Source organism: Leptodactylus fuscus, chromosome 1 (genome assembly GCF_031893055.1).
Source record: "Leptodactylus fuscus isolate aLepFus1 chromosome 1, aLepFus1.hap2, whole genome shotgun sequence".
Classification (NCBI taxonomy): Eukaryota; Metazoa; Chordata; class Amphibia; order Anura; family Leptodactylidae; genus Leptodactylus; species Leptodactylus fuscus.
This window is the reverse complement of record NC_134265.1, coordinates 5952001-5966409: the sequence shown is the minus strand read 5'-3', so window position 1 is coordinate 5966409 and position 14409 is coordinate 5952001. Positions and strand designations below refer to the sequence as shown.

General features: G+C 45.2%; 1 protein-coding gene across 1 annotated transcript in view; it reads right to left on the bottom strand.

The window, feature by feature from the left end:
* The window catches only part of LOC142193777 (uncharacterized), a 31898-nt gene that overhangs the window by 16457 nt on the left and 1032 nt on the right, over positions 1–14409 (bottom strand). The window contains 3 exon segments of the mRNA XM_075262818.1: positions 763–815; positions 7361–7514; positions 10658–10762. Coding sequence (XP_075118919.1) covers positions 763–815; positions 7361–7514; positions 10658–10762 — 312 coding nt within the window.

The window sequence follows — 14409 nt, the reverse complement described above, 5'->3', positions numbered from 1 at the left end:
GTACCTCCACCAACGAGTCCCCAGCATCTTCCAAGAATAACAAAGCGTCGGCAGCATAAAGACTGACCACTTCCCACAACGAGCCCCGTACCAATCCCCTCATTCCCAGGGACTGTTGTAGTATAACGTGCCAGCGTGTACAGGAGAGGGGAGAGCGGACAGCACTGACGGATCCCGCGCTGGAGAGCGAATGATCTAAAGGGAAAGCCATTCACCATGACCAAGGCTCTGAGGTGGGAGTACAAAAGTCGAACCCATGAAATAAATTCTGAAGGAAACCCAAATTTGCCTAAGACCAACCACAGGTAATGCCATTCAATGGAGTTGAATGCCTTGGCTGCATCCAGGGAGACCAAGACCCTCGACCCTACCACATCGTGCACCACTAGGATATTCAAGAATAGATGGCGCAAATTACGAGCCGTAGAGCGGCCAGGCATAAAACCATTCTGATCTGAGGGAATAACTGAAAGAATCACTCGATTCAATCTGCATGACAGAATTTTAGCTAAAATTTTTACATCCATTTGCAATAATGACATTGGACGGTAGGACTTGCACAAGGCGGGATCCTTCCCCAGCTCTGGTAAAACTACTATACGAGCCTCGGTCATGGAGTGGGGCAGGGAACCCGACCCATACGCTGTCGTATACAGTAGAAGAAGCCTGGGGACCAGGGCAACCTCATAGCATTTATAGAATTCAACTGGCAAGCCATCTGTTCCAGGCGACTTGCCAATAGGAGGGGAGGGGTTCTGATACTTCCACCAAAGTACTAGGGGCGCCCCGCATAGCACGGTCCGCAGTGGACAGGGCTGGCAAAGACACATCAGCAAGATAGTAGACCAACAGATTGACCAACAGGGCGTCCCTAAATGATAGGGGTAAGCCCAAAGTAGACACTGTGCTAAAGCCAACTGGTGTGAGTTCAGAATCCTTATTGAAGACACGTATCAACACCTCCTTGATCTTTTATACTGGCTGAATGGTATATTCTTTTTCCATTTATGTGTCACGTTCGTGTCTAAGTCCAGACCCAGATTCCGGACTGCAGATTGCACCGCTAAGGAAACAGGGGAAGGAGACTATCCCTGACACTACGGTGGCTAGCTAGGCCCTGCCTGCGGGTGGTGGTCAGCTGCCCCTAAGCTAGCCTTGGCCCCGACAACTCCTGGCTCTCTAGCACGTAAGCCTAGCCAACAGATAGGGCAAGAGCTATAAGAGAGTTGGGGACTGGGGATTCTAAGGTGGTGACCCCTATAGAAACCAAGGTGCAGCTGCAGACAAGCAAGCAGGATGGGATGTGCTGGACAACGGACACGCAGCACAACACAATACACAACAAGATAAGTGAGGAGAGGGACAGTGGAGAGCTGAGGAAAGGGTTACACAGGACCGGGGCAAAATAAACTGGAACCCACCTCAAACAACCAGCTAGTGCCAAGCAAACAGAAGTGAAGGGCAGGGCAGAGTAGAAGTGTGGAGGGACAAACCAAACTCACACATAAACAACACTCAAACTCCTTCCTAGATGGTTGCAGCACAAGCAAAACACTCCTCCTCCCAGGGCCACGAATTTTAGGTTGGGACCACAAAAATCGGCAATTAGAGGAGCCAGCCCTCTTCCTTATAAAAAACCCAGAATCCTCCCATAGGTAGATGCCAATAATTAACACCTGAGGTTCGATTCCTGGAACCTCAAGTATGCTCAGAGGACTGACACCAAATACCAAAACCGATGGTCCAGTGGCAAAGAAACCCCCAGCAGAACACAGGAGCCCGGATCAAATCCCCAACCGAAACACACACCAACATATACAAACAATAAGGTCATGACATTATGAAAATGTAAACTGTTAAAATTTAAGAGATTGTTGCAGTCTACTTTTTTGTAATATGTTTTGGTTTAGATTCTACCATTATCCTACATTAAGGCCAAGTGTAAATACTCTATTTGGTCAGAGCATATGTCTCCTGTGGATTCTAGGCCCTACGTGTTGTCATTAAGATGTTGTTCCTGAATGATTCTGGTGTACCACTCCATATAAGTAGAAGATCATCGATGTATCTTCTGTACAATATAATCTTATTAGACAAGGGGTGGGGGCCTCCAATAACTGATTCCTCAAGTCTCCCCATAACCAAATTCTCAAAACTTGGGGCAAAATGGGGCCCCATCGCTGTTCCTTTGATTTGTAGGAAGATGTCATGTTGGAATGTGAACACATCATGAGTGAGGATGAAGTGGATGCTTGGTAAAATAAAGTCTATCTGATTTTGGGGCATTAGAACATCTTCCCCTAAATAATGGGCTACTGCTTCGAGTCCTTTGCCATGTGCAATGTTACTGTACAAGGATGTGTGTCAGGATAAGGAGTTGCCGCGGTCTCCTTGCTGTGCGGCGATTCCCCAGGAGACGTGTTAGGAGTTCTATTGGTTGTGCTTAGGTGATTAGGGGTTAATCTTTTCCTTGCTCTCAGTTCTCCATGCCATTAGCCATCACAGGTGTTGTGGGTGGTTTTCTCTGCTGCTATTTAAACCCCACCCAGGCATGGATCCTTGCCAGCCATTCACTTTGTGTTGTCCTGGTCTCCTGCTCTGTCAGTTTTCCTGTCTGAGAGTCTTTCAGTCTGTGTTTTGGTTATTGTATACCCGGCTTGTATTTGACTATTCCTTGTCTTCTGATTCGGTACTTTACTCTCATCTCCTGGCTTGACCTCTGGCTCGTCTGACCTCGCTTTCTCTACTGTGTTTTTGCTGGGACTTGTCCTCCCTTGTTCCATGCTGTTTTGTCTTTTGTTTTGCATTGCATGTTACACTGTGCTTTCTTTTAGGTGTGACCCCGTGACTCCAGTCCCTAGCACTTTCAGGGCCTCCTCTTCCCTGACCCTAGCCGCCTGGACAGTAGCGTAGGAGTCGTGGCAGGTGCACTTCAATTAGGAAGTGCATTGGTCTGCCTCATCTCAGATATTACAGCATATAATAACTCTACGGTAAGGAGTTTGCTCCTCTTCCCAAGTTTCCTTAGCAATAGCTAAGAGATCTCATGGCGGGATCGTCCATGTTACCACAGGATATAGACCAGCTCTCGGAGGATGCGGGGGTAGTTGGGGAGCTCCACATGCCGCACACAGTTCTCTCCAATCATGGTTTTGTTTACCGCAGTTTTGGAAGATCCAACCTCTGGCCGGTCTGCTGGTGTTTTCTCGGAGTACTTAAGAGATTTTACTACTTTCCATTGCTGTCTCTAAAATCACTTTCTTCGGCTCCTTCTCCTTAGAATCACTTTTCTATGTTCTCCCTACAATTCGCCCCATCAAAGCACTTATAATAGCACTTATTACCTACTTCTGTCTCTCTGCACATATAATAGCCCACGTACATATATGTGAGAATGCATGAAGGGGTTAAAGTAAAATAAATAATTTAACCTTAAAAAACAGTAAATGTAAGTTTCTTCTTAAAACTTTTCTGATTCAATGACTTCAGGTTGAAATTCGACTTACAATCCGCTTCTCTCCTGTGTGAGTTCTTTGATGTTTAACAAGATCTGATTTAGAGATAAAACATTTCCCACATTCTGGGCATGAATATGGCTTCTCTCCTGCTTCATTAGTATTCACTGTGCTGAGACGGAGGTCACTGATAGTGAATAGTTATGAAGTGGGGGATAAAGCACGTAGAAAGTTTGCTATTAGCGGTTCACCACACATACGGGACATTGCTGACGTTCTTGAAAAATTCTGCACATGCATAACATTAGGTAACTGCACATACTGTTATTAGCTGCTGATGCTGAAGGTCAGGAGGGAGTTCCCGAGATGCCGGAACTCGAGGTGTCCCGTGACAATTTTGGGACTGCTCAAATGAGATCCTAATCTGACTTATGCCAGAGGAAACGATCCGCACCAAGGCTTCTACCGAGCTCCCTTCCCCACAATATATATATATATAGTGCACCTGTATCACTGACATATTACACGGGGCCTAGTTACCATGTTCCTTTCCAGAATGTTCTCCTATGATCTCACTACTTAGAATATTTTACACCCATCAATTCCAGCAGAAACCTTGGATGAAGATTGTTTAGGAAGTGTGAGGCCTAAAGATTAGACAGCACTGCCTTGTAGAGAGCGGCCTGATGCTTAGAGCACATATGGCTTCTTACAAGGAACTAGATGTCACATCTACAATTCTGCTCCTTCTCCTTACACAGTCATGTAGATTGTAAGGTGCTCGCCTCATAAGGAGGAAAATCACATTCATCTTTTCTATCTTCTCCCAATTTTACTCAGACAGTTTAGGAGGCTGCAAAATATTTCCCAAGAAGCTTTATGTCATTTCTTATTCCGCAGTCTTCTTTTATAAGACAGAAGGAAAGATTTTATAACAAATGGCCGACTACAGCTCATATATGATTGTATACAAGTCTATGTGATATATGTAATACATGAAAAAGCCGCAGGAGAGAGAAGGAGATGTCCAAGGATGTCAGTGATAGCAAGAAAAGAAAGTTACCAGAGATGGAAAGATTGTGGCTGTAATCCGGATTATTATATATGGAAGGAGCAAGGAAGAGAGATCTAAGGTACATACACATCACACACACAGCTCTGCTACATACACAGCACACACACAGCTCTGCTACATACACATCACACACACAGCTCTGCTACATACACATCACACACACAGCTCTGCTACATACACAGCACACACACAGCTCTGCTACATACACATCACACACACAGCTCTGCTACATACATGTCACACACACAGCGCTGCTACATGCACATCACACACAGCTCTGCTACATACACATCACACACACAGCCCTGCTACATACACATCACACACACAGCCCTGCTACATACACGTCACACACAGCTCTGCTACATACACATCACACACACAGCTCTGCTACATACATGTCACACACACAGCGCTGCTACATGCACATCACACACACAGCTCTGCTACATACACGTCACACACACAGCCCTGCTACATACACATCACACACACAGCCCTGCTACATACACGTCACACACAGCTCTGCTACATACACGTCACACACACACAGCTCTGCTACATACACGTCACACACACAGCTCTGCTACATACACGTCACACACAGCTCTGCTACAAACACGTCACACACAGTCCTGCTCCATACACGTCACACACAGCTCTGCTACATACACGTCACACACACAGCTCTGCTACATACACTTCACACACACAGCTCTGCTACATGGACGTCTGTAAAATATACAATATTTGGTGAAATCACGTGTTGAGAAGCCTTAAGAGAGAGGACTAAGCTCCTTATTATAGAAAACACATGTAGATTTATTAAAGACTTCAAGCAAAAATGGAAACAGGGAAACCTTCCGGAATAACAGACATCTCAGTCACTGTCTCATTAGCTTACATCATCAGAGAGGCTCATAGTTCGGTTTCTTCATCTGGATATCTTGTAGTTACAGCTTGGCTCATGCTCGATCATCTGGTTGATGGACTCTGGGATGGTCACGACATCTTGTCCAGGATGACAGAGAAGAGATAGCGGCAGACCTGCCATAGATCTCCCATGGATGACGACCACCAGACATATGTGTGTCTGTCACACCTTTATGTTCATGAGAGGGGGAGTTGTCCTCCATTCTAAAGCTTCCTTGTGTCTATATTAGGATAACTCTAAAATGGTGCACCCTAACCACACCCATGTAGAAGAATGAAGTCAGCAATCTAGAATGAACCCTATATGCCAGGAATATTGTAATATCATAATATTTAACAACTTCACACACAGAGGGCTCCGCTACATACACGTCATGCACACAGCTCTACTACACACACAGAGCTCGACTACATACACGTCACTCGCCGACAGCTCCGCTACATACACGTCACACACACAGCTCTACTACACACACCTACACATTGCCCCAATAGGAGACCTGGATCAGCAATGTACTGATCGCTGGTTCAGCACTATACACGTGTATTGCAGGCTATAGTGGAAGTCAGTATATTCAGATGCAGGATGACTTCCTCAGTTCTGGACAAGAGCAACCAGGTGCTGGGGGAAATACTAGCAGCCTGAGGTCACTGGCCAGACCCCGGGCTGCAGAAGATGCATATTGGCACCCTCCCCCTCATCTTGAGGGTTAAGGAGCAGGGTGCAAGTTATTGCCAACACCCGCTCCCAATGGTGCCTGCGGAATTCAGTGTCACTAACAAACAATTAAGATTCTGCAGTCGCTATTGACCACGGCATCTTAAGAGTTAAACAAAGGGGATCGGTGTTATCAATGTCCCTGATGTTGCAGCGGGAGCCTGGCTGTCAGATACAGCTGTGCTACCATGATGATCGTATGGGTCTGCTTCTGAGCCCACTCAACCACCATCATGTACGTGGAGATGGGGTAACTACCCACATTCACCCGCACACGTATGTAAGAATGCATGAAGGGGTCAAAGTAAAAATTTAAATTTAACTCACTGAAAGTTTTATTTCCTATAGTCCGAGGCAGCACGATACACATGGGTTATAGTTCCCTCGGTACAACCACATAGAGACAGGTTAAGCAGTAGTCAAACAATTAACCAATCAGACCCCAGGCATAAGTAGGACACAGAGAGTAGGACACAGTATATTCTGATGCAAGCAATAGTAGGAAAATAATTATTAAAGGTCGGGATACTTGTGCTGCCTCAGACTACAGGAAATAAAAATTTCAGTGAGTTAAATTTTCATTTTCCTGGTCGTCCTCAGCAGCACAATACACATGGGACCTGTGTAGCAGTACGTTTTAAATAGGAGGGTTAGAAGGTGCCAACTCCAGCACTGTTTTACCAAACAATGCCTCCTCTGCTGCCAACGCATCAATCTTATAATGCTGGACGAAAGTTGAGACCACGTGGCTGCTCCACAAGTTTGCTCAGCCCAAGAAGTATCCGTGGCGTGGGTTGAGTGAGCCGTGTCCTGAAGAGGGGATTGTCGGCCCGATAGTTGATGACATTTTTGAATGGTTGATCTAATCCACCTGGCCAATGTGGCTCTGCTGGCATTTTTGCCTTTGTTGGGACCCAAAAACCGAAGAAAACAGATTCTCTGCCAACTGGAACAATGATGTTCTTTAGATTTAAAGAAGTACAGTTCTTTTGACATCTAGAGTATGCCATTACTCCCCCCCCCCCCCCTCCCCTCGCGGATGGGAAAAGAAAACTCCTGATTAATATTCTTGAATTACTGAATTTTAGGCAGAAAACCGGGCATGGTTCATAACAGCAGGCGATCCCCTAAATCTATACGGTGAGGTTCTTTACAGGACAGGACTTGCAGCTCACTCACAGGCCTTACAGAAGTTATCGCCACTAAGAAGACTTATAGAGAGAGATTGGTAGATCTTGTAGAGGCTCAATAGCAGCATCAAAGCAGAGAAGACCACGGAGAGCTCCAATGAGGGAGATGGCTGCTGTGGATCTGGGTTCAGGTTCCTCAGAGCCTTGAAGAAGGAATTTATTAAATGCTCATCAGAGAACAACATATTTGGAGCACCAGGATTTAAAAATTGACCATATCCTGTTATAAACTTTCACCGTGGATGGCTTTCTGGCACGCAGAGTGGTGACAACCTCCAATTAGAGACCCAGGTTGGTCAGGTCTCCCAGCCAGTCTTCATGGCGCACTCCATTCTGGGAAAGAAGATTCTTCATCACTGGAAGTTTCCAGAGTCTGCCTCTAAAAGACTCAATGTGAGAACGAATCAAGCCCTCCAGGACCTGAATGGAAGAATTTCCACCTACTCAATACAGATCTTCTCCAGAACTCCAAGGATCAGGGGTTCAGAGTAAAGACATAGATCTGTTTCCCTGACTAAGGAATTAATAAGCCATCCAGGGCTTGGCCACAACAATTCAGAGAGTAGAATAGAGGCAGCTTGGCATTCTGGTGAGTTGCCATTACATCTGTTGATGGAACCCCCGATGATGTTGTTATCCTGTAGAATATTTAGGAGTTGAATTCCCATTCAACTGGATGAAGACTGTTGCAGCTCAACAAATCTGCTGTTCGTACAGAAAGAAGACTGTCGTAAGGGTGTCTGAGTGGACCAAGACTTTACCGAGTAGGTGGGAGTGAAAATAAATCAAGTCCAATCTGACCACTTTCAACTCCTTTAGATTGCAGGATCGGCTCTTTGGTTTGCTGGACCCCAGCTTTGTTATCTAATGTGCACCCCAACACTTGGAGGATACATCCAAAGTGAGATCTTTCTGGGGTTGGGGAACAAGGAATCATCCCTGAATAGCTATTCAAAGGAATTTCCTGTGACTGTAAAGGATTGGCTCATGCACGTAGGCCTCGGAGAGATTATCGCCGTATAGTCATCCTCTCTAATAAGGTTATTACTGAACATATGGTCTCCATTTTGAATTTTTTTCCCTCCAAAAACTGGCTTAGGAAGGTGAAATCTATCCTCCAATTGCCCCCTGTTTGTGTAGCAGGAACACCCTGGAACAGACACTTTGCCCTCTTTATGTAGATGGGACCCTTCTATGGCCGCTTTGCTCTAGAACGCTTGATATTAACTTTCTATTAGTACAGCACAAAATGATTGGGGGGGAGAATCTTCCAGAATTTGAGGAGTATTTATTTTTGATAGATGATGTGACCCAATGTATCTGAAGAAGTCGGTGACCAAAGAAAAGCAAAACTTTTAATCTTGCGCTTACAGTCATAGGCCTAGCATCAGAAGTCTTGGGATTTGAGGACTTCTTTTTGAAGGAGGATTTACTTTGACTTCTGTTCCTGATGAATCAGAGCACCCATTGGATGGTCTTCTAGGACTTTTTTTTTTTTTTTTGCTCCTGTACTCAAGGATTACAGGATCTTACAGAGTTGAGCACCCAATATGGACTCTGGCTGGGATAGTAAATTGCAAAAGTTGTTGTTGGACAGATTATCACCTGAGCCCAACATGAGCCACACAACTCTTCTGGCTGCATTTGAGAGGGCCAGAGACTGGGAAGAAAATTTTCTGACATCTAATTGAGAGTCACATAAAAACACTGCAGCAGTTTTCAAGAGGGGAAAAGAATGGAATATTTCTTCACTAGGACCATCTACTTCTAGCTCTCTAGTTAAGTGGTTGAGCCAATCTCTGAGGGCCCTGGCCACTGGGACGGAAGGTAATGGGGGTATTACAAGCAAGATTCTGAGAGCCCTGGTCACTGGGACAGAGGATAATGGGGGTATTACAAGCCAAACTCTGAGAGCCCTGGCCACTGGGACAGAGGGTAATGGGGGTATTACAAGCCAGACTGAGAGCCCTGGCCACTGGGACAGAGGGTAATGGAGGTATTACAAGCCAGACTCTGAGAGCCCTGGCCACTGGGACAGAGGGTAATGGGGGTATTACAAGCAAGACTCTGAGAGCCCTGGCCACTGGGACAGAGGGTAATGGGGGTATTACAAGCAAGACTCTGAGAGCCCTGGCCACTGGGACAGAGGGTAATGGGGGTATTACAAGCAAGACTCTGAGAGCCCTGGCCACTGGGACAGAGGGTAATGGGGGTATTACAAGCAAGACTCTGAGAGCCCTGGCCACTGGGACTGAGGGTAATGGGGGTATTACAAGCCAGACTCAGAGCCCTGGCCACTGGCTAATGCCATTTTACAGGCCCCCAGTGCAAAAGTAGGATTTATTTTTTATAAATAAGAGAATAAGCTTCATGGTCCATTGGCTCTTTCTGGAGCGCTGAGTCTTCAGATAGGACTACAACCTTTCTGGATAACATGGCCACTTGAGGACTGAGTCCCAGCTTTTTGTCACAGAATCATCTAGTTTGTAAATAGTTTTGATCTGGACTCTGGGTCAGTTTTCTTATCTGGTTTATCCCAATCTCTCCTCATCCATTCCTCCACCACTGGGTGACTTGGGAATGACCTGTACTTGGAAGCCACAAAATAAAACCTCCTTTGCCTTTTAGGCTTATACTGCACATTGCTGTCTGGCTACACCATGACTTTAACACTTGTAAGTAATTTATTAAGGCCGTCTATAGACATCAAATAATATTCTTCAGACTGATCTGAATTAGGGCTCGTTCACATCTGCACCCGGTCTCCGTTATGCAGGTTTCGGTTTCCTGCACAAAACCGAGCAGGAGATGGAAACCTACAGGACTCTTTCATTTGAATGGGTTTGAAAGATGTCCGCGTTTTATGCTCTCCGCCGCGAAAACGTTTTTTTTTTAAACCGGACAGAGTCGGACATGCAGTACTCTGTATCTGGTTTAAAAAAAACGGTTTCGCAGCGGAGAGCACAAAACGCTCACCGGCGCACACGGCCAGACCCGGTCTGACAACTTTCCATCTTCTGCATGCAGAAGACGGAAAGCTCAGAACGGACTCCGGGCGCTAGTGTGACCCCAGTGTTAGAGGCCACAGAGGAGGAATCTACTTCAGAGTGTGAACTGCAGCTGACTCCTGTATACTCTCATCAGGAGAGGACGACTCTCTGGCCCTTGTAGTTCCTCGTGCAGATTTAACCCCTGCACTGCCTCTGATATTTGCTGTTTAACCATTTTAAGAAACCCCTTGGATCCTCCCTGTATAATGGAGCTGCAGGACATACACAGCCCTCACCTGTGTCAGAGGGTAAGTCATCAGGCAATGGCTAACACATTTATTACAAACTCTGTGTTTTGCTTTATGGAACCTTTTCCTGGAACTTTCTTGAGAAGACGACATCTTAGACACAGAAAACACATGCTTAGTAGCTGCACAGCAAGCATTAGGTATACACATACAAACATACATGAGGCAAAACACCAAATATAGCATGATAAACAGAGGCTATAAGACGCAGGTCAAAACCTCCAAACTCTTCTAGCAGATACACGGATGGGGATGGCTGCAGGTGTGCAATACTTACAGTAGCAAGTAGAGGGCAGAGTAGTCGGCTGAGTGGACCATAGCCAAGGAAGCCACCAGAATTATGAGATGCTGGGAGCATTGGTGCACATGGTGATGTCACTTCTTCCCTTACTCAGCCTCGAAGGGAAAACATCACTTCTTGGAGAACCACAAGTACCATGTGCAAAGCAAACCCAGACTGGCGCCATAACAGGTAAGAGTGTGAGCCACACCGCTGTCAGCCACTCGCCTGAATATGTCCTGCCGGCATGGGGGGGGGGGTATAGAACCCCAACATATGAGCTTCTGCTCATGTATCAAGGTTGCTGTTTGGCCACCGCTATAATGGTACACCTTCACCACTGAGGGACAGAGATCAACCCTGTATACAGTGCGGAAAAGCCACCCCATCTGCCTCCATGGTAGCGGATACACCATTATCCTGGGGGATAGATCCTGTCTCCATGTCTGTTACAATACACTGTGTCCTACTCTCTGTGTCCTGAATATGCCTGGGGTCTGATTGGTTAATTGTTTAATTGTTTCACGACTGCTTAACCCGTCTCTATGTGGTTGTACCGAGGGAACTATAACCCATGTGTATTGTGCTGCCGAGGACGACCAGGCAGTAAATAATTTAACCGAAAAAAAATAAAAAAATAATGTAAAAATAAGTTCCTTCTTACAACCTAGACGGGTCAATGACTTCTGGTTGAAAATCCACTTACAATTTGCTTCTCCCGTTTGTGAATTCTCTGATTGTATATTACAATGGCTTCTCCCCAGTGTGAGTTCTTTGATGTTTAACAAGGTCTGATTTAGAGATAAAACATTTCCTACATTCAGAGCAAAAATGAGACTTCTCTCCTGTGTGCGTTCTTTGATGACTAAGAAGGAGAGATTTAGAGATAAAACATTTGCCACATTCTGGGCATGAATATGGCTTCTCTCCTGTGTGAGTTCTTTGATGCTTAACAAGATCTGATTTCTGACCAAAACATTTCCCACATTCTGGGCATAAATATGGCTTTATCCCTGTGTGAGTTCTTTGATGGTCAACAAGACTTGATTTCTTAGTAAAACATTTCCCACATTTTGGGCATGAATAAGGCTTCTCTCCTGTGTGAGTTCTTTGATGGTCAACAATACTTGATTTCTCAGTAAAACATTTCCCACATTCTGGGCATGAATATGGCTTCTCTCCTGTGTGAATTCTTTGATGCTTAACAAGGTCTGATTTCTGAGCAAAACATTTCCCACATTCTGAGCAAGAATAAGACTTCTCTCCTGTGTGAATTCTTTGATGCTTAACAAGGTCTGATTTCGAGACAAAACATTTCCCACATTCTGAACATGGATATGGCTTTTCCCCTGTGTGAGTTCTTTGATGCTTAACAAGATCTGATTTCTGAGCAAAACATTTCACACATTCTGAACATGAATATGGCTTCTCCCCTGTGTGAGTTTTTCGATGCTTAACAAGGTCTGATTTCCGAGCAAAACATTTCCCACATTCTGAACATGAATATGGCTTCTCTCTTGTGTGAGTTTTTTGATGCTTAACAAGGTCTGATTTCCGAGCAAAACATTTCCCACATTCTGGACATGAATATGGCTTCTCTCCTGTGCGAGTTCTCTGATGTATAACACCCTTTTTGCAGCTTTCATTTTGCTTAAAAGACTGTAATGAATTAGAAGAAAGATCTTTCTCTTGAATGGCTGAGGGTATATCTGGGGTATTGACATGTTCTTCATATGGATCTTGTGTGATACCATGATCCTCTGCTGTATAATCTGTAGATATCAGATGTCCCTCTGAGCTCCTGGTACAGTCATCTGACAAGAAGAAAACTGATGTTACTATTATTGTATAACATAACCTTATAAGTATATTCCCCACTGAGCTGCCGCTGCCTGAGACGCTTCAGACCGAGTGAAGAAGTGAAGTCAGTGGCACAGGCAGCAAACGACGGCAGCGCGGCCTACTTCATTAGTATTCACTGTACTGAGACGGAGGTCAGTGATAGTGAATAGTAATGAAGCGGGGCAGGAGACGCCACCACTGCTCTAGGTCACTGTAGAGGTGAACACAATCCATGGCTGCTTAAATATGGCCACTTATGTGGAATAATACTGTAGGATGCCATAAATCTTACTGTATTACACCCCATACACACAATAGAATGGAAACCACATCTGCTGGATTTCCCAGCCTGAACTCACCGCGGATCTGCTGTCCCATACAGTATGTAGTAGGGTCTGTGGAGTCACAAGGAAGCAGGGACTCCTAGCGTCATAGATCACTAAGATACGGGGAGTCCTGGTGTGTGGACAGAGTTCAGGCTGGGAAATGTGACTGATGTACAGACCAGATTTTCTAGTCCGGATTCCATAGTGTGATTGGGGTCTAAGGTGAGGTTTACACAGTGACATTTGTAGAAGCTGCTTCAGGAATTCAGAAGAAGAATTTTTCCGCTTTACCAAATCAGCCCCCGAATCTCCATCAGATTCCTTACTGGCCAGGCCGGATTTTCCACCTCCCATTTATTTCCATAGAGCTCTGAGGTGGAATCTGCCTGAAGATCGAGCAGGAGGATTATTTTTCCGCCCCCTGAAATAATCTGCTATATAATTCTGGTAAATTCTTTCCCTTCACGAGGACTGACAGCCGGTGAGGAAGAAATTTGCCTCATTCACATCGATGTCAAGTCCATATTCCTGCTATACGTTCTATTCTATACTACATTTGTTACCCCTGTAGACAGATAGAAGGAAAAATTAGAGATGGCAGGTATCTTCCATTGAGGTGGCTGACGTCTATAAGGTGACTGGCTGGAGTATGAGACCAGGATTTAGGTACTGTTGTAAACTTGCAAACCCGGGCCTATACTCCCAGTCCTGGTTTTGCTGGCTGACCCAAGTGGTCAGCTATTAAAGAACTGAGGCTGCCCAAGGGAGGGGGTGTGGTCGTCTCTTGTGCAAGAAAGCTGTGTATACACTGTCATGTGTGTCTGGGGGAGAAAGGAAAAAATTCACCTTGTGCATTGTTGAGAAAAACTTAGACTTCTCTTCTTTGTATCCTGAAGTAAGGACACTTTATGTTATTTCGAGTTATCGTTATGCTGAAGAAAGCTATTTTGATTTATTCATTGCTGGACTTTGTGAACTGCTGCCAATAAAGAGACAATTGTGAACTGATATCTCTGCCTCCACCTGCCTGTTTTACCTAGTAACCAGCCTACTCTGAAGGTCCTGCATTTACCCCCCCTATAGCGGTATCACATTTATATTCAGGTATTATTAGTATTTTACCTGAATCGGGGAACAACAAATAGTCTAAACAATGTCTGAATAGAATCAGTGACCCTTCTGTGCTTTATATAGTGGTGACTCCTCACCTGGGCGGGTCCCTGTAGGAATGTCCTCCTCACACTCCTCATCACCACTCACATAGGGCTCTTCCTTTATTCTCATAGATATAG